This window comes from Gavia stellata, chromosome 8 (assembly GCF_030936135.1).
Source record: "Gavia stellata isolate bGavSte3 chromosome 8, bGavSte3.hap2, whole genome shotgun sequence".
In the NCBI taxonomy this organism is placed as follows: domain Eukaryota; kingdom Metazoa; phylum Chordata; class Aves; order Gaviiformes; family Gaviidae; genus Gavia; species Gavia stellata.
In genome coordinates this window covers 27269259-27286428 of record NC_082601.1, presented here as the reverse complement: position 1 = coordinate 27286428, position 17170 = coordinate 27269259, and the positions used below count along the sequence as shown (strand labels likewise).

Below are 17170 nucleotides of genomic sequence, written 5' to 3'. Positions count from 1 at the left end.
GTTTATGCTATGGAGTTGGTCTTACGAGAAAATAATAATAATAAAAAGTTAATGGGGAAAAACTTCAGTCCTGTTTAAGTGCAGTGTATTTCATGGCTCTTAATTTACATAAAAATGTTTGCTTTGCTTGTTTTAATTAATGTTTCAAAATGTGCCCTAAACCAGTTCATAGTTGCATTACAATCTGTAACTTACATAGTAGGTCAGAGGAGTAAGTTTGTTTTTAAACTTGTGTATGCTGACTTGCCTAGATCACTGCTCTCAGCTGGTAAAGGGCTCTGGTCCTAGAGGCGAGGTACGAAGCAGAATTCACCCATGTGTATTTCCCTCTGGTTCTTAGTTTGGTATGTGTGAAAAAATAGGAGGAGGTAGCTGCCAGAGGGTGATTCGATAATGATCTTGGGGTGATGGTACTGGGGAACAAGGAGAAAGGGAGCCAGACAACCTGTATTCCAAAAAGGCTGGGACTAACTGTTCTATATAGTTGCTTATCAATGGAAGGAGAGCATCTTCTGTGGAACTGCCATAGCTGGTGCTTGTATACATGTCTACCATAGAGACGGGGGAAGAATGGAAGGCAGGCTGTTGGTGATGGGGGTTGCACAAAAGTTTGGGGAGGGTAACCTAGCTAGGCTTCCTCTGCTCCTTCCTAGCTGAGAAGGAGAGATGCTCTTCTAGAGGGTGATTCAGAACATGAGCCTAAACCAGCTTCTTTAGAAAAGTTCCTCTCACTCTCTTGGTTATAGAGGAAGTCTAGGCATATCGGCCTCCCAAGGTTGAGTTTACTCTTTCTGAATGTCACCCTCAGGCCTCACTGGTGAAACAATTGCAATGAAACACTGCCTTCTGCTTGCTTATGGTAAGCAGAGCTTGTCATGAAAATTATGGCTGAATAATTAAAGATATTAGTATATACCGAAATCTACAGATATTTCTGGTTTTGGAAATACGCTGCTAAGCATGCATATTGTACCTGAGTTTCCAAATGGCTTGTCTGTAAGCCATTTTGATGTTTGGAAGTTGCAAACAGTCTTAATTTTCTATAAATGCAGGGATTGGTGCTATTAAAAAAAGCAAACCAAACAACAAACAAACAAAACCAAAAATACAAAAAATGCCCTCAAAACCTTCCCTTTTATCTTATACCTCCTTTTTGCACTGTGGTAAAGTCAGTTTGTAAATTAGTTTTGACCTTTTTTGGTTAGATGTATAGTGTGTTAACTCAAATTTTAGCTTAAGCAGAAGAGGAAATTTGAATGGCAAAAGTTTATATTCAGGCCCCAGATAATTTCTAAAACATGAGAAATTCAGAAAACTGCTGATGTTGTCAATGAAGTTTTGTGTAAATACTCTTGTTTCAAAGCTCGCATCCATGTAAGGCTTTCTTCAATATTATGGTACTTAGTAATGATGGTTTTTTGCTGCTACAGTGAATTTACCTAGAGAAACCTTTTCTTTTAATCCAGAAAGAACTCTGCAATATGATACTTGACTGCTGTGCTCAGCAAAGAACGTATGAGAAATTCTTTGGGTTGCTGGCAGGGGTGAGTTCTGTTTTCAGATTTTACACTTTATGGTAGATAATTTCATTGGTTTACTCTCTTTTTTTTGTGTGTCAAACTTAATTTTTAATGGATAAATAAAACTAACAGTCTTTTTACCATTCTGAAAATGGTTATATTAGTTGATTGGGTGTATTAGTGGATTGAATTAACATTTTGACTGTAATAAGCATAGTGAATGCAGAATGAGAGAACTCATTTTCTCTTTACATTGTTGCTTTTTTGCCTCCCTTTTTTCTCATTATGGTAGAACAATAAATCGGTGGCAAAGGAATGGTACTAAAAAGAGGTAAACGTATTATAAGTCACCAGAAAATATCCTTTTTACAGTGCTGAAGATTAATTTTGGAGACTCTTGTCTTTTACTGCTTCCTTCAAAGCTGCCCAGTAGGTTTTATTTAGAGCACAAGACTGAATACTTACTGTCCTGGGGTTGTGGGTAGTTTTGGTTTTTTGTTGGGGTTTTTTTTTTTTTCAGTAAGCAGCTAGCTCTCTGTGTAACTAATTGCTGATTTAGTTGCAGCTATTTCTTAGTTAAGTTTTCCCTATCTATGATATTGACAGATCTGACTAGTTAAGACAAAATACTTGTCTTCTCAAGGGAGCAAGTTATACTGAAAGGGAATGTTTTTTCATTTGTATATTTTTTCCAGTATTTGAAGAAATAGCACTAACCATATAAATCTACATGTTCAGTAGAATATAAATGTTAATTTCAATGTTCTTTAGAATGTTTATGTCCAAAATATCTTACCTCTGTGTTCCCTGATGCCTCTCTAATTTTAAATAGTCATTCAGTGATGTAATGAAAAAAAGTTACCTTTGATGGGCTTACATCAGGTGAAAATATTGGATGTATGGAAGTAAGAGAAATTGCTGAATAATTTGCTGTAGTTCAAAATTGATAATTACTACTTTGCAATGCAGATGAGTTTCTTATTCTGAGAAAGTGCTGAAAGCAATAAAATGTATCCATTTGAAGATATGTTCTTCTCCTCCAAGGGTTATTTAAAAGGAAAATCTTGCAGTAAATATTTGCACCATTAGGTCACTTACTTGTAGGTTATTTGCATGTTTAAAATTTTGTTTAATCTGGTTGTTTAAATTGTACAATGTTGTCTTAGCGTTTCTGCATGTTAAAAAAAGAATACATGGAATCCTTTGAAGCAATTTTCAAAGAACAGTATGATACCATTCATCGTTTGGAAACGAACAAATTGAGGAATGTTGCCAAGATGTTTGCTCATCTACTGTATACTGATTCAATTCCCTGGAGTGTAAGTAAAAAAAGGCTATTTTCCTAGATTTCTTTTTTCAATAATTAATCTCCAGTATTCAGAAACAATATATAATACATTAGTTCTAGTATTTATTCTACAATTTGGAGCTACTTGTATTTGTAGCAAACTGGATTATTTTAACTATCTTCTCAGACACTGTTGAACAATTCTGTGTTGCTCCATCTCCTCTTTCTTGCCCCCTGTGCATCATCATCCTCCCTTCCCCATTCTTAAGTAGTTGATTTAAGCTGTTATTTCATGGAGCTCAGCTGGAATTGCTTGATTAAAATGTACTTTTTTTAGAATTTTGAACTTTTTAATCAGCAATGTAAATAGCAGAACTGTCTCTAAAAAACAAGCCTAAAGAAACCTTTTAAAATTATCTTTATATATAAAATTCAAGTGTCATATAATTACAAGAAGTTTTTAAATACTGTCGTTTTGTGATTGAAGTGCCAAATAAATAAAAGCAGTCTTGCATTCTGAGGTAAAATATTGTAACATCAAAAATGAAGAAATAAATATTAAGGTAACTTCTCTTTTCATACTGTTTTATTCTTGTTTCACAGCCTAGTCTAATTGTCATTCTTCAGGCACACACAAGTCACTCCAAATATTTCACCTCTTTAGAACTTAAGCCCCAATTCTTTAACTTCCCAGAAGTTCACACACCTGATTTTTTCTTACGGAGCTTTCCTGGATAAAATAAATCCTTAAAGAATTACTAGCATAGATATGATCAGAAACTGCTCTTAGGTGATAGAAAAGAATTTTTGAGGAAGAAAGTCTTGACTAGGAATTACAGGGTTTATGTTCTTGAGGGGAAAAAAACGAAACGAAACAAAACCAAAAAAACAGTCTTTTAGTTATTTCAGGAGGACAAAAGTTTTTGAGATATAAAAGAATGTATGTTTAAACTTAAGGGTTTTCTCTAAATATTTTTGTAAATATTTTCAGGTCCTTGAATGTATAATACTGAGTGAAGAAACTACCACATCCTCCAGTAGAATTTTTGTCAAAATATTCTTTCAGGAACTCAGTGAATATATGGGACTTCCTAATCTAAATGCAAGATTGAAAGATGAGTAAGTTGAAATTTTGTTATCAAAACTGCAAATTTAATTAGTTTCTTTATCTGAAAAAGTACAGATAGGAACTCTGTTTTCAAGTTCCATTAAGACTGCAGTTCTGTAGCCGCCATACTTCAAGAATAACTTCATGTATAGATTTAATCATTGCAGAGAGTCCCATTAAGCCGAGTGTGTTATCACCAATTTGGGTTCAAGTATGTGCATGCCTGTTTGCAAGATGTATCTTACTTTTTTTTTTCACAATGATAGTTCAGCTTGTATAAGAATTTTCCAAGTGCAGGTCTATTTTTACGTAGTCAGCTGTATAGCTGTGCAATAAATGTTACTGTGGCTTTTTCTGACAAAACTTAAAAAAAAGCACATAATTAAATAACTATTTAATAACAGTTTTTCTAGGATTAGTTGCTTATCCTTAAGTATAGGATACACATTCTTTTAAGCCTGTATGTGATTTCATGCATTGCATTCTGGCAATGTTCCTTTCAGTTGCTTGAGCAACTGAAATCCCTGTAAGTTGGGATTTCTTCTATGTATGATGAAGAATTTAGTAGATGCTTTAGCTCATGTAAATGGAAACTTTATACTTGGGGCCCTGTTTGGTGGGATTTCAGCACAAGTACCTAGATCTTTGAACTTCTTGGTCAACAAGTATTGTCCTTTGCTATCACAAGCTACTGCAATTTCACAAGTCTCTTCAGGGCTTCACAAAATCTGGCTTTCTGTTGTCTTAATCTGACAGTATGTATGTAATTCTGTGTGTGAAGAAGTCTGTTTTCATAAAAGAGCAAGTTTTAAAATAGCATTTTGTTTATATCTGTGATGTATCTAATCAATTCAAGTATTGAAAAATGCATGAAGAAAAAACTTCTTTTGCTGTCCTGTGGAGATCCATACAGTTTCTTTTTCAGTTTATTAATGTCAATGAGAATTAGTGCTCAGCTGGCATGGTGTTTAATTTAGGTGTTTGTTTCCATCAGAACATTGCAGCCTTTCTTTGAGGGATTATTGCCTCGGGATAACCCAAGAAACACTCGCTTTGCCATCAATTTCTTCACTTCTATTGGCCTTGGCGGACTAACGTGAGGAACGCTTTTCTGATTTGATATTTACTTCCCTTCCCTCCCCTCCGCGCCCCCCCCACCCCCCCCCCCCCCCCCCGAAAAAAAAAAATGTAAAAAATTACTTTTTTTGTTGATTAGGGATGAATTACGGGAGCATCTTAAAAATGCACCAAAGATGATAATGACACAGAAACAAGATGTTGAGTCATCGGATTCTTCTTCATCTTCAGAGTCAGACTCTTCCTCAGATTCTGATTCTGACAGCAGCAGTAGTAGCTCAGAGTCATCCAGCAGCAGTGACTCCTCATCTAGCAGTGGCAACAGCAGCGACTCAGGTGCTTAAACACTTAACTGTAACTATTTACTTCTCATTTACTTCTATACACCTATTTATTTCTCTATGTATACTTGTGTTGAGGAAAAACTAGCTATAGACCATGCTAGTTTCTCTGCTTTAAAAACTAATCAATTTTTTAAAACTTACAGGTTTTAAAAATATTAAATACTGCTTATGGAAATTTTAGAATTTAGAAAAATTGAGTTCCATTTTTAGACACTTATGTCTGAGGAACATTGTTTTGTAGTTTACTTTTTTACACAGTTGATACTTGTACAGTACTATCACTTCAATTTAGCGGAGGATTGAGGGATTAGAGTCATTCTTTATTAATATCTCTGTGGGATGCTTATTGGTGAACTGTAGAGACTAATGTCTACAACCCTTTTTTGCTTGGCTTGATTGAGGAAGCTTGATACTAGTGTCCTTCCCTGTAAATACGTGCCTCTTCATGGGTCAGAAATCGTATTGTTCAGTTCTAGCAATGTGTTTAAATTTTATTTTCCTTCCGAGTCTCCATTTCTAATTCCTTTTCCTCAGGAAGAGTTTGTCTAGTGATACAGTGAAGGTTCTTGTCTGTAGAGAAATCTCCAAGGAAGAATTGGCTTTTGCTGACAACTTAGTATTTGGTAGTTTTGTGCATTATAATTACCGTTTAGCATCTTACACCATCCTGCTGATGTAGAGCCTTCTATTTGACATGAAGTGTCATAAACATTGCTTAATCTATAAAGTACATGCTAGTATGAGTTAGTAAGCGCAGTCTCCCCCATTGTATATGACGTGAGCAGATGATAACGCAGCATGACTTTCTATAGTACAGAAGTTTGCTGATTCAAAGTTAATTTATTACATGCCTTTGAAATGAAAATATTGACTAGTAAAATAAAAGCAGTGTGAACTGCTCATGCTTTTAAAATGCATTTTTGTTGTCCATTGCAGTCTTACTGTACAAAGTCTGATTTCTGTGTCATTGCATTAATGATGACAAAGCACTAGAGGAGGGTACAGTTAAACAGGGTCAGAGAAGGCATTAGTTCAGCAAAGAGCCAGATGGCTCCTGCACAGACAGCTGCAGCTCTGCTGAGCTGCTTGATAGGCACCAGAGAGGTAAGTCCTTAGTGACAAACCAACCGAGTCTGCAGTCTGCTAGTATGAACACTTTATTTTTGTAAGTTTAGGATCTTCCCTTTTTACTATATGTCCTTTCTCCATTCAGGAACACATTCATTAAAACTTGGATTTTGATATCTTTGCAGCCTGGTTTCACTTTTTTTTCCTGGTTCTTGTGCACTTAAATACAGTGGTCAGAACACTAATGGGAGTTAACTATATTCTTTAATGGTAAACTTGGTTGAGGTCCATTACTGGTTATAAGTCCAAGTCTTCCTGTGTTTACAGCTTTTTAAATCTTTAAAATAACTTGGTAGAGTTGAAAGGCATTTTTCAGAGGAATGTGCTACAGTATTTCAGTGTTTTAACAGTGCAGTGTATGAGAGAATAGAAAAACTGCTGAAGGAAAATTGAGCATACAGCTAAATTAGAGATTACTGTCTTACTGACCATTAACGTGTGGAACTTCACCAGCTAGCTCAGCTCAGCACTACTCTGGAGATGTCATTCCAACCAAAACAGGTCCAGCAGAAGATGAAATTTGTCTGTTATCCACACAGCTTGTTCCTTTGTATTTACTTTCTCAGGTCTCTCTCTGCATTCTGGTGGATGTAAAATAGTAGGGAAAACACTGTTTAAAAAACTTAATGTATTAAAATCTATCTAATTGATCCACCATTGCATTTTATCAGAATGCCAGGCAACCTTAGTTCAGACATGAGACTAACCAGCTGCTGTAAGAACTCAGATACTTGATGTACAAATAAATCAGCTTATGGCTGCGGTATTTTCAAAAGGTGATCAGAAACAGTTAGCTGATATGATACTATAGTTCATACAATAAGGTGAATTAGTGGTTATTCTAAATGGCTGTTACTGATAAATACTGTCGAGTGAAATCTAGAGGTTCCTTATAAAGAGCAAACAGGAAGAATAAGGCCTCTTCCACTGAGATGAGCACTACTGTGTATTTAGAAATAAAGACGTTTGTCAACAATTTAAGATGAAAACTAAGCTGTCACTGTTTCTTCTGAAAATGATCCAGAGAGCCATTGTTATGTTGCTGCGGTACCACTATCTCAAGCCATTTCAGCATGCCTTTGTTTCCTCATAGGATAGTGTTGGAGATTTTTCCCCATCTGCTGTTTTTAATCTCTGTTGACTGATAAGCTTTTCCAGGAAGTAATTGGAAAAGTTAATGATTTTAAGAGACTGGATAGTCTGGGAAAGGTGATCTTTCTAAAAAAATTATGAGTGCCTGATCCTTTTGTATCAAGTCAACAAGAGGATGATGATGGGTAGAGGTGCTCAAAAGGCAGGTATTACTTGCAGGTAGCTAAAGGATAATAGCCCTCCTGATGGATGCTTGTGAGTGGCAGCCACATCTGTACAAAATTGAGTTGTTCCCTCTTAAGCAATTAATTGGGGGGGCGGAGGGGAGAGAGCAAGGTTGTTGGAGTTTTGTCAGTACATAAAATTTCAAATCTTTCCAAATATAAAAGCATATTTTAACCAAAAAATTCTTGGAATGACAGGTTTGCAGATCTTATGTCAGATTCCCATTGAGTGAGTTACTCATATCAGTGTTAAAATAGGCTGCTTAGTAATGTTTTGCATTCAAGTGCAGGTTTGTTTGTTTTTTTTCTAACTTGAGGAAGAAGTTTCTCTTTGGTTTGAGCTGCATCATGTTCATGATACCTGTATAGGCATTGTAAATGAGATGAAATGCAAAAGGCTATTCCCTAATTTTTTGTTTCTGTGATCTTAAAAGGTTTTGGGGTCATGCGTTGTGACCTTGCTTTTTCTTAATGTGAGGTTCTTGTGTTATTAACAGTGAAGCTACTGAGAAATATTGAAGCTTAGAGGAAAAATGGATAGTAGTCTTGGGCTTGAATAGTCAGTTCACACTTTTATGGAGAATTTTGCTTTATGTAGAATAAAAAGCTTGTAATGCAGACAGACATTTAAAAATAATCAGTACCTGCTCAATTAAAGAACAGGTGAATTTCCCCCCCCCCCCATTGCATGAGACACTCGGTTGGGGGTGGGGGGGAGCAATAAAATCAAAGCTCATTATTTTGAAAACTTTGTCCAGATACATACCCACAGAAGTTTCCTGACAAAAAATAGCTCTCTAGAACTTTCTATGTAGTTTAAGAAGTTAAGTGTAATAAATTGAAATGCAACCTTATTCGCATAATCTGTTATAATTTCAGATGTTCCTAAAGCCAAAAGAAAGAGAATGCAAAAGAAAAATAGAGAATCTGATAAAGTTTCCAGGAAAAAACAAGAAAGGAAAAGGAAATCACTTGAAAAGAAAATGGGAAGGAGGCAGCAAGAAGAAAGAAGTGATACTGAGAGCAAGTCAGAAAGAAATCACCGAAATTTGAGAGACTCACACAGGAGAGATGATTTATCAAGATATCATCACAGAGATGAGTCCAATGGTAGAGATGGTTACCGTAGTGGAAAGGATAGGAACCGTGAAAGAAGTAAGGATCTAGAAAATAAACAAAGTAATTCAAAACCGAAGAAAGCAGAAAGAAGAGCTTCTTTGTCTGATGATGAAAATTACAGACACTGGAGCAAAGATAATGGACATCGCAGTAGAAAAAGAGAAAGATCAAAATCCGGGGAGAGAGCCCATAATAATTCGAGTCCAAGAGAGGAGGAACAAGAAGACCGATACAGAAATGGTTCAGAGAAACACCGAGAGAAGTACAACCGTTATTCTGACCAGTACAGAGAATCCAGAAAGAATGAGGACAGACGAAGGGAGAATTCCCCACACAGACGAAAATAATACCTAACCAGAGTTTGAAATAAATGTGCGTTTCTGGGCTGTTAAAACTGTATTTTAAAATCTATTACTGAACTTTCTTTTAAAAAAATTTTGTACAAAGTGATAGTTTGCATTTGTAAATTTTATCAGACTTTTTCAAATTTTCAGTACCACTTTTTTATAACTACTGCATTGAGTCTTTCTGTTAAAATCTTCCTTTGGAAAGACAAAGTTGTTTATTTTGTGAATAAAACTGTTACAATCTCAGTGAAATGGGTGTGTTTGTCACTTAGTTTCAAGTATTTGTAACTGTAACTTTATAGTCTAAAAAAACGTTTTTTAAGTTTGCTTGTTAATTGTAACTCAGATACTGAGGCTAGGGTGATAAATATAAGAATTTCAAATGACAATGTGAATCTTAGATGAGAAGGCTTTATAAAAATTTTCAGACATCAGCACAAGCGTTTCAGGCATTCTGTAGCTATATATTCTTTCAACTTCGCAAACATGAAAGCAAGTTTGACCGAAATATTCAGGAAATACTTCAGTTGATCTTTTTTCTTCAAGAGTTAAAAATTGGAAAAGCAATATTGCTGTTTTAAATGTCACACTTGAAAGTGTGTCAACTTGTTCTGTTACTTTTCACAATGTTTTTTAATATTGTAACATCCTGAGCTAGTTACACTTGTGATCTTAGAGATAGGGGGAAAAGAAGTTGTTTTGGTTTTCTTAACTATGAATTTGATTTTAAAGTCATAGACTTCAACTCTAGCCCTACAAAGGAAGTGTTTAAGGAACATCTTTCCAAGTATATTAAAAAAAAGAAATAGAAATAAGAGACGTTTCAAATCTTTTTAGAAGTTTTGAACTACATGGCTTAAAGTTTACTGGAAGCAAAGTTTACAAAAAAATTCAGTTGCTGCAGCAGTTTATATTATAAATTGTTCTACCTGGAGTAATTTGAAGCAATTAGCTCAACATTCATTGCATGAGTAGTGAATCAAAATCATCTGGTTAAGACTCTAAATCTCATTAGTAAGTAAGGAAAATTTTGAAAGACTTTTGGCATGAAATAGGAAATAGCGTGGACATGGTCAGTAGGAAAGAGGTGATAGTTGTATATTATGATGCCCTGAGACTGCTTTTTTTTACTTTGTGAAACGAACACAATTGCTGGGCATATGAGAACTTACACATTGCGTGTGTAAATAATATTTCATCTTGTATAAAGCATAGAAAATATATTTGAGCTATAATATATTATATATAATTATATAATATATTTGAGCTAAAATATATATGAGCTGTTCTATAACAGAAAACAGAACAATTCCTAAGGAAATAGATCAGTTTTCCCTAAACCTCATCACAACATTTTCTAAGGAAAATGTCACTTTTTTAATTTTTTCTGTATGTAACAGAATTTATTTCTGCAAGCTTTCACATAATAAAACATTTTCAGTCAAAAACATCTACATGGAAAATAAATTCATATTGCAGAGAAAAAAAATAGGGTTTCTATCTTACTACACCACACAATTAAAAATGCTTTAGTGGCATCATGAAGGATATGTTGTTTAAACTGTGGTGGGTTTTTGTCCAATGCACCTCTCATTTTCAAAATTATTTGTGCATTTTGGCAGTGCATGTGTTTTAATTCCAGGGAAAGCTAATTTGAATGAGTGCTTTTTAAAAAGAATTCTGCTGATAATTGTTATGCTTCTGTGATAGCTCTCTTAACATCATTGAGAATGATCTGTACTTCATAATGGTTTAATTGTACAAACTTAATTTATCTGGAGTAATACTTCCCTTACTATGTTATGGGTTTAATAGCGTACATTTTACTATCCCATAACTTTTGAGATATTCTGATCAAGTTTAAAAGCTTGTTAATTACATCCTTAATAAATACATTAAAACAATAAATGTGAAAACAAAACGTTTATTAAAAAATAAAGTGTTTGCTCTCAGACATGCTGATCAGGAAAAGCCAGCTTAAACAGCTCCAATTTCTTGTGTTATTTCATACTAACTGATAAAAATACTGTGCTCTCTGAGGGTGATAAAAGGGAGAGGGTGAGATTAGGACTTGAGCTGGGATCTTAGCTGCATATGCAGTTTCTTGGTGATGTGTGGGTTTTTTCATTTCCAGAAATAGTAGTAGATATTTAATAGAATGAGCTATTAAAAAAGCTGTTATTTCCACCATTACTGCTCTGAGCAGGTTAATGTTAGCTAGAAGCAGTAAGACAATGAGCAGTAGTTCTGATGCGTGCATGTTAATGGACGCGTGCTCAGGAGAATGGCTGTGCTATGGCAGACTAACGTGTCTCCAGCCCAGAGCCAGTACTGACAGCGCTCAGTAATACCAAGTGCATTCCCCATTTTTAGCAGACTGTTGCTTAAGGACTTCCTGAGCCAGAGGCACTATTTGCATCTCTGAATAAGGCCTTACCCATTAAGTGGCCTAATTCTTTTAATGCATTTTGGGGGGGTTCTGCAGCATCCTGTGCCAGAAGTTCCAGTATTCTACTGTACTGTATGTGTAAAAGTATCTTTCTTTTATAGCTTCTGCCTGATCGCTTTCATTTGCTACCTTCTGATGTGTTTTCTGAATAACTGTGTAGTTGTTTCCTGCTTTCCTTGCTTGTGTGTGACTTTCATAGACCTAAACCTGTATATTCTTTGCCATTTCTTTTCTAGAAGTTAAAATTCACTTGTAATCTCTCCTTGTGTGGGACTGCTCCATACCCTGATCATTCCTCCTGCCCTTCATTTATTTATATTACTATATTCTTTATAAGGGAGAAGAAGTCGAAATACTATGTAGTATTCAAAATTAGGATATTTGGGAGTTGCATAATGACATAAGAGTTTTAGAGGTTGGTTTGTTTTCAGTCTGTCCTCTCGATTGCTGTAGAGCTGAATGATCCACAGTGATCCTGGGTTTGCTTTCCTCACCAGTAACACACGCTTGTAGACCATGGACAGCAGTGGGCTGACTCATACATTTGTTCTATAATTAATACTGGAGCTTTAGGTTGTGTTTTGAATAGCAGTTTTGACTGAAAGACTTCAGGAAGTGGAGGTTCTATGACATTCTTCATTATCTTGCTCAGTTGTTAATCCTTGTTACTTAAAAGCATGGTTGAAACAGCCTAGCCTTAGCTTTCTGCAATTGGGCCTGGTTATGACTTTGTTTAAAGAGACCTCTGCTATCAGAAGTCACCTAAATGTAGGTACGTCTGGGCCACATTCAGGTAATGGCTTAGCTGCCTCTCAGGTAAAATAAATACTAAGCTGCTTTGGTCTTACTGAACTGCAAGTTTCAATCGCAAGTGCTCTTGACTCAGAAGAGTGGAAATCTTACGTCGGAGAAAAGAACGTGCTGTTTATTGGCCCTATAACTAGCAACCTGTACCACTGGACTTAAAAGTGTGTTATGAGTGCAGGTGTTCATAGCGATGCAGTGTTGCACATCTGGGCCTTGGTCTTCACGGTGTGTTTGAACATAGAACTGTTGTCAGCTTCTTGGGTTGGCTCTCAGTCCCTTGTGCGGGTCAGCATTCAGGTGTGAGTTACTGCTAAGCGGGGCTGTGTGTGCTAACTGCCTTTGCCTGTCAAGGAGGGTAGCTGCTAGAGAAAACTCAGCTGAGTCTCAGCTGGCATGAACCAAAAAGACATTTGGGAAGGAAGTTGTGACCTGTTCTGATCTTGTATGCTTAAAATTTACCTTTCAGAAGTGGTTGTAATATCCAGGTCCATAGATACAGTAAGAGAGACTGCATCCCTTTTGCTAGGACTCCCTGGCCGAGTTTGAGTTTCCTCATGGTGGTGGCATCAGGCGTTGTAGAGAGGAGCTGCTGACTCACGCAGGGAATTCACCATCCATGTAGGAATAAATCTTGACTGAAGCGTTAGTGGTTTTTGTAAGAACTGTAATTCTGTTCTCTAACTATAATTTTATTTGGAGCAAGGTCTGTGAAGCTTGATTATTCATATACTCAAGTCTAAAAAATGTTTTCTGGGGAAAAAAAGGCTACCACTGCATAGGCCATCTTGTTATATCATCAAAATATGACCTCATAGTATGAGAGCAGTTAGATACATTTTGGGACAAAAGTATTCATTCTTTTTATTAAAAATACTTTAAAATTGTCAATAATGGATCATGATTTCTAAAGTGGGTTTAGTTGCTATTTAAGCAGTATTGCAGTCTCCAAATTCTGGATAGTTCATCTCCACAGTTCTGCATGGGAATGGGAACCTGACTACAAAAATATTTTTCTGTTTGTGTTAAATGAATTTTGCAAACAGATCATGTACATACTGAAAATTAGATTAGATTTTGAAAATTACTAGTAGTACTAATTAGATTTAGGTATATTATTTTAACCTAGGAGCATGGTGTTCTTTAATTTACTTAAGTCTCCAGTAACATAACTCCTCTTAAATTTTGAATGCAGCCTATACTCTAAAATAGCTTAGCACATGTCAGCCACCAAAAAATACATGAGCTAGGGTGGACACTTCAAGCTCCAATAGCAATCTAAGTGCCTCCCTGTCATTAAATTTGTAGTTTTCTGAATATAAAGGAAGACACTAGCTCATCTTCATTCACCATTCTTAAACTACTTTGAATTATTTTCCACTGTTGAGGAAATGTGCCTAACCATAACACTGATTTTCTTGGAAAAATCTAAAAAAGCAACAGTCTGTTATGCTAGCAGAGAGAATTGACTTCAGTTTCTCTAATAACATTCAGAGAGCAGGGAAGGTTGTCCTCCAATTTATTGTCAATTAAATAAGTTAGTATTTTTTAAAAAGCTCTTTTATTAGTCAAAATATTTTTTTTAAGAAATTGTGAAGTCAAAACGCAGAATAAAGGGGTATGTTAATTAAAAGTCTACATAAAACATGTATTACTAGGTTAAAAGTGGCATGAGCAAAATACTACTTTATACGCTAGAAAAACTTGAGGTTACTTCAGAGATGTTCTGCTTTTTATATGTTTTCCTCAAGCAAGTCTATAATTTGGCTGAGACTAGAGTCAGGGATTTTCTTTTCTTGTCTATTCCTCATGACTATCATCAAGCATTTTCCTCTTACTTTAAAAAGGAAGTACTACTTCCCCACTAGTGTTGGGAAAACGGTTTGTTAACCCATAAACCAGACAAGTCCATTTAGAAAATAAACTGTCACATTTTGACTCTGTTGAAGCTATGTCCATTTTGAGTTATCTTTTTCCATTATTTTGTAAAATAAGGTGGAGACCAAAAATTTTCCTGAGGGAGAAAATAAGCTGCAACATTTCTTAAAGAACAGGGTGGGGGAAAGAGCAAGGGTGTGGAAGAGGATGCAAAGCTCCAAGAAACAAGAGAATTTGTCTTCAGTGACAGGGTGCTCATGGCAGGTAAGGAAGTGAGGTCAAAGCTGGGCTGACGCAGGTGTGTAGGTGCAATGCTAATCGGTTTTAACTTGTTGACTGGTATTGCTCCTTAATTACTTACCTGAAATGTGTGTTCTCCCTTTGAAATTGCTGGCCCTCTGGCTTCTTTTCAGTTCCTTAGCTATTGCTTTTGGAGCTACTTCATGCCCCCATCACAGCTGTGAAATCTCTTCTGCAATTTCAGATTCCAGGCTTTCTGTAGAATAAAAAGCTATTTAAAAATGCCTTTGTCACTAACTTCCCTAAAATTTCACTTAACTTGAAGAAGATTCCTTATATTTTCAAGTCCCCCGGGATAAGCCCACTCCATCTCATAGAGACTGGAAATTTTCAGCATCCTGTTTTGCTCTGGAGTAATACTTAAGCTAATTGCAGAGATGCCCATTGATTTAAAGGGGAGAGGAATAAGACCTTTCATCTGGTTGGTTACAGATGCTGCTCGTGCATTGACTATACTTGCATTGCTCAGTATTCTTACCCTCATTAGGCTTTTCCTCATTTTCTCCTTCTGTAGTTACAGTTTTTCCATTTTTTTTTTCCTAGCACTTCTGAACTTTGTTCTTTATCACATGCAGTGTTAGCCATTTAGAAAAGTTTAATGCCAAGAACATCAAAAATTTGCTATATATCACTTGCATAATGCATCAAAAAATTATCTTTAAAAGATAACTTGGCTAAAGGAACAGTGAGTGCGCACACATACCATAAAGAACAAGTGTGCAGCATGCTTCTTGCCTTCTCCTTACCTCAGAATAGTGAGTTACAGGACAATTGCAAATTTGATGAGGTTGATCAGTCTTATATTTGTAAATGTTTTGTTCTGATTGCCTTTATTTTGCACCACCTTTGCTAGGAAGAAGCATTGATGGAGTTTTACAGGTTTCTGAATTTAGATAGAGGCAGTTGAAGGGTCTCGTGAATGACAATATTCCCTCAGAGGAGCTGTGGTTGTACAAGTAACACCAGAAAAAGTAAAGAGGGGTCAACATATAGCGTAGGGTTGGATCCCATAGGCTTCTGTGTGCCTGTAGGGAGCACTAAGAGTTGGTATCTTCTTACTGGCAAACCTTGTAAACAACCTGAGTCCTTCAGCTGTAAAAGCTCCTGCAGAAGCTCATGGAGAGAGGTCTCCACTGATCAGCCAGTTTACCCATCCCCTATACATGGGCAAGGTTATTAGGAGGAAGATGCATCCAATAGTCCCCTCCCTGTCATCCCTCACTATGCAAGTTCAGAGCTGGGCATGTTATGTTGATGTTCATTTTGGTGATCATTGCTCCAGTAATGTTTCAAGCAAGGTAAATGGTAGGTCTGGTCAGGTGTTCACACGCACAGAGGGTTTTCACAATAGCTGGCTGGAGCACTGTGAGTCTAAACTTACCGTGGCTGCTGTACGGGTCATAGGCGAAGAAAACATCTGCAGCATACAATGAACTGAAGGTGCCTGTCTTGGCTATAGAGTCCAGAGGGAATAGCTTCATTACACCAAGGTTAGCTTTTGCAAATACTTTCCTCCTTTCCTCCTTCACCTTCTTCCTGGTTCTCAGTCGTAGGTGGATGTCTCATATGAAATTGTGAAGTGTCCCAATTTTTCATTTGGTAACGAGAAATGCCCAAATAGTCAAAGAACTTGAAAATTTCCCTGGAAAAATAATGTGGGCCAGTGGTGCTGAAGGGAGAAAGATTACACCAATTCACAACTGGTCCCAGTTAGGTGGTTGACAGCAGCCCTTTATTTTGCTGTTTCAGTCTTAGTGAGAACGCCATCCTCCATCTCTTACCATCACCCCTTACTGCTGGGCGTGTTAAACACACTTCTTCAAGGAAATGCACAGCAGATCTCTCTCAAACCATCCTTCCCTTCCCACTTCTTTTGTATCCCTCAAAAAGGAAGAGATGGTCACCTCTTTCTGTTCCCTTTTATAAATGGCATCTCATGTTCCAAATCTGCTGTGTATATATATATACACACACCTTGAGAAGCAGGCTTAAGTAGTTGATAGGGTTTTGTGTGGCCTTCTCTGGGTCTCCTCTGTTTGTTAACCTGTGTTAACAGACTTCAGTGTCAGGGAGCTTTCATGGTGGACAGAAAGTTGCATTAATTTAGGGGTTGAAATAGCCAATTGAAAAGTTGATGTATTAGATCATACAATGTTAGGGATGCAGACAGCCTTTTTGGCTTCCTGTGATGAAGGAATACTTAAGTGATGACTACCTGGAATGGGACATACACTTTTAATGAATATGCTTCCTTTGTTCAGGCCTTGAGGTTGGATGGCTGGTCTGTAGGCTCATTCTTTGATTAGATTCACAGGGCCCCCGTCTTCTTGTGCTACACACTTTGTTATGAGTCACCAGAGGTGGAACACAAAAGTGCTTAAGAAAAAAATTGAAGCCAAGTGACTTACTTGATCAGTGATTGAAATGAGAAACTGGAAATAGGCATTTGGAAAAAAAAAAGAAGTCTCTTTGCAGCTCTGTTCCTTCCTGTC

At 36.5% G+C, this 17170-nt stretch overlaps 1 protein-coding gene across 1 annotated transcript in view; it reads left to right on the top strand.

Moving 5' to 3' along the window:
* CWC22 (CWC22 spliceosome associated protein homolog) overlaps window positions 1-9386 on the top strand; it is a 33013-nt gene extending 23627 nt beyond the window's left edge. The window contains exons 14-19 of the mRNA XM_059820345.1: window positions 1467-1544; window positions 2687-2839; window positions 3800-3927; window positions 4911-5012; window positions 5133-5329; window positions 8661-9386. Coding sequence (XP_059676328.1) covers window positions 1467-1544; window positions 2687-2839; window positions 3800-3927; window positions 4911-5012; window positions 5133-5329; window positions 8661-9247 — 1245 coding nt within the window. The 3' untranslated portion in view covers window positions 9248-9386. The remainder of the gene's footprint in view (window positions 1-1466; window positions 1545-2686; window positions 2840-3799; window positions 3928-4910; window positions 5013-5132; window positions 5330-8660) is intronic.
* Window positions 9387-17170: the final 7784 nt, after the last annotated feature.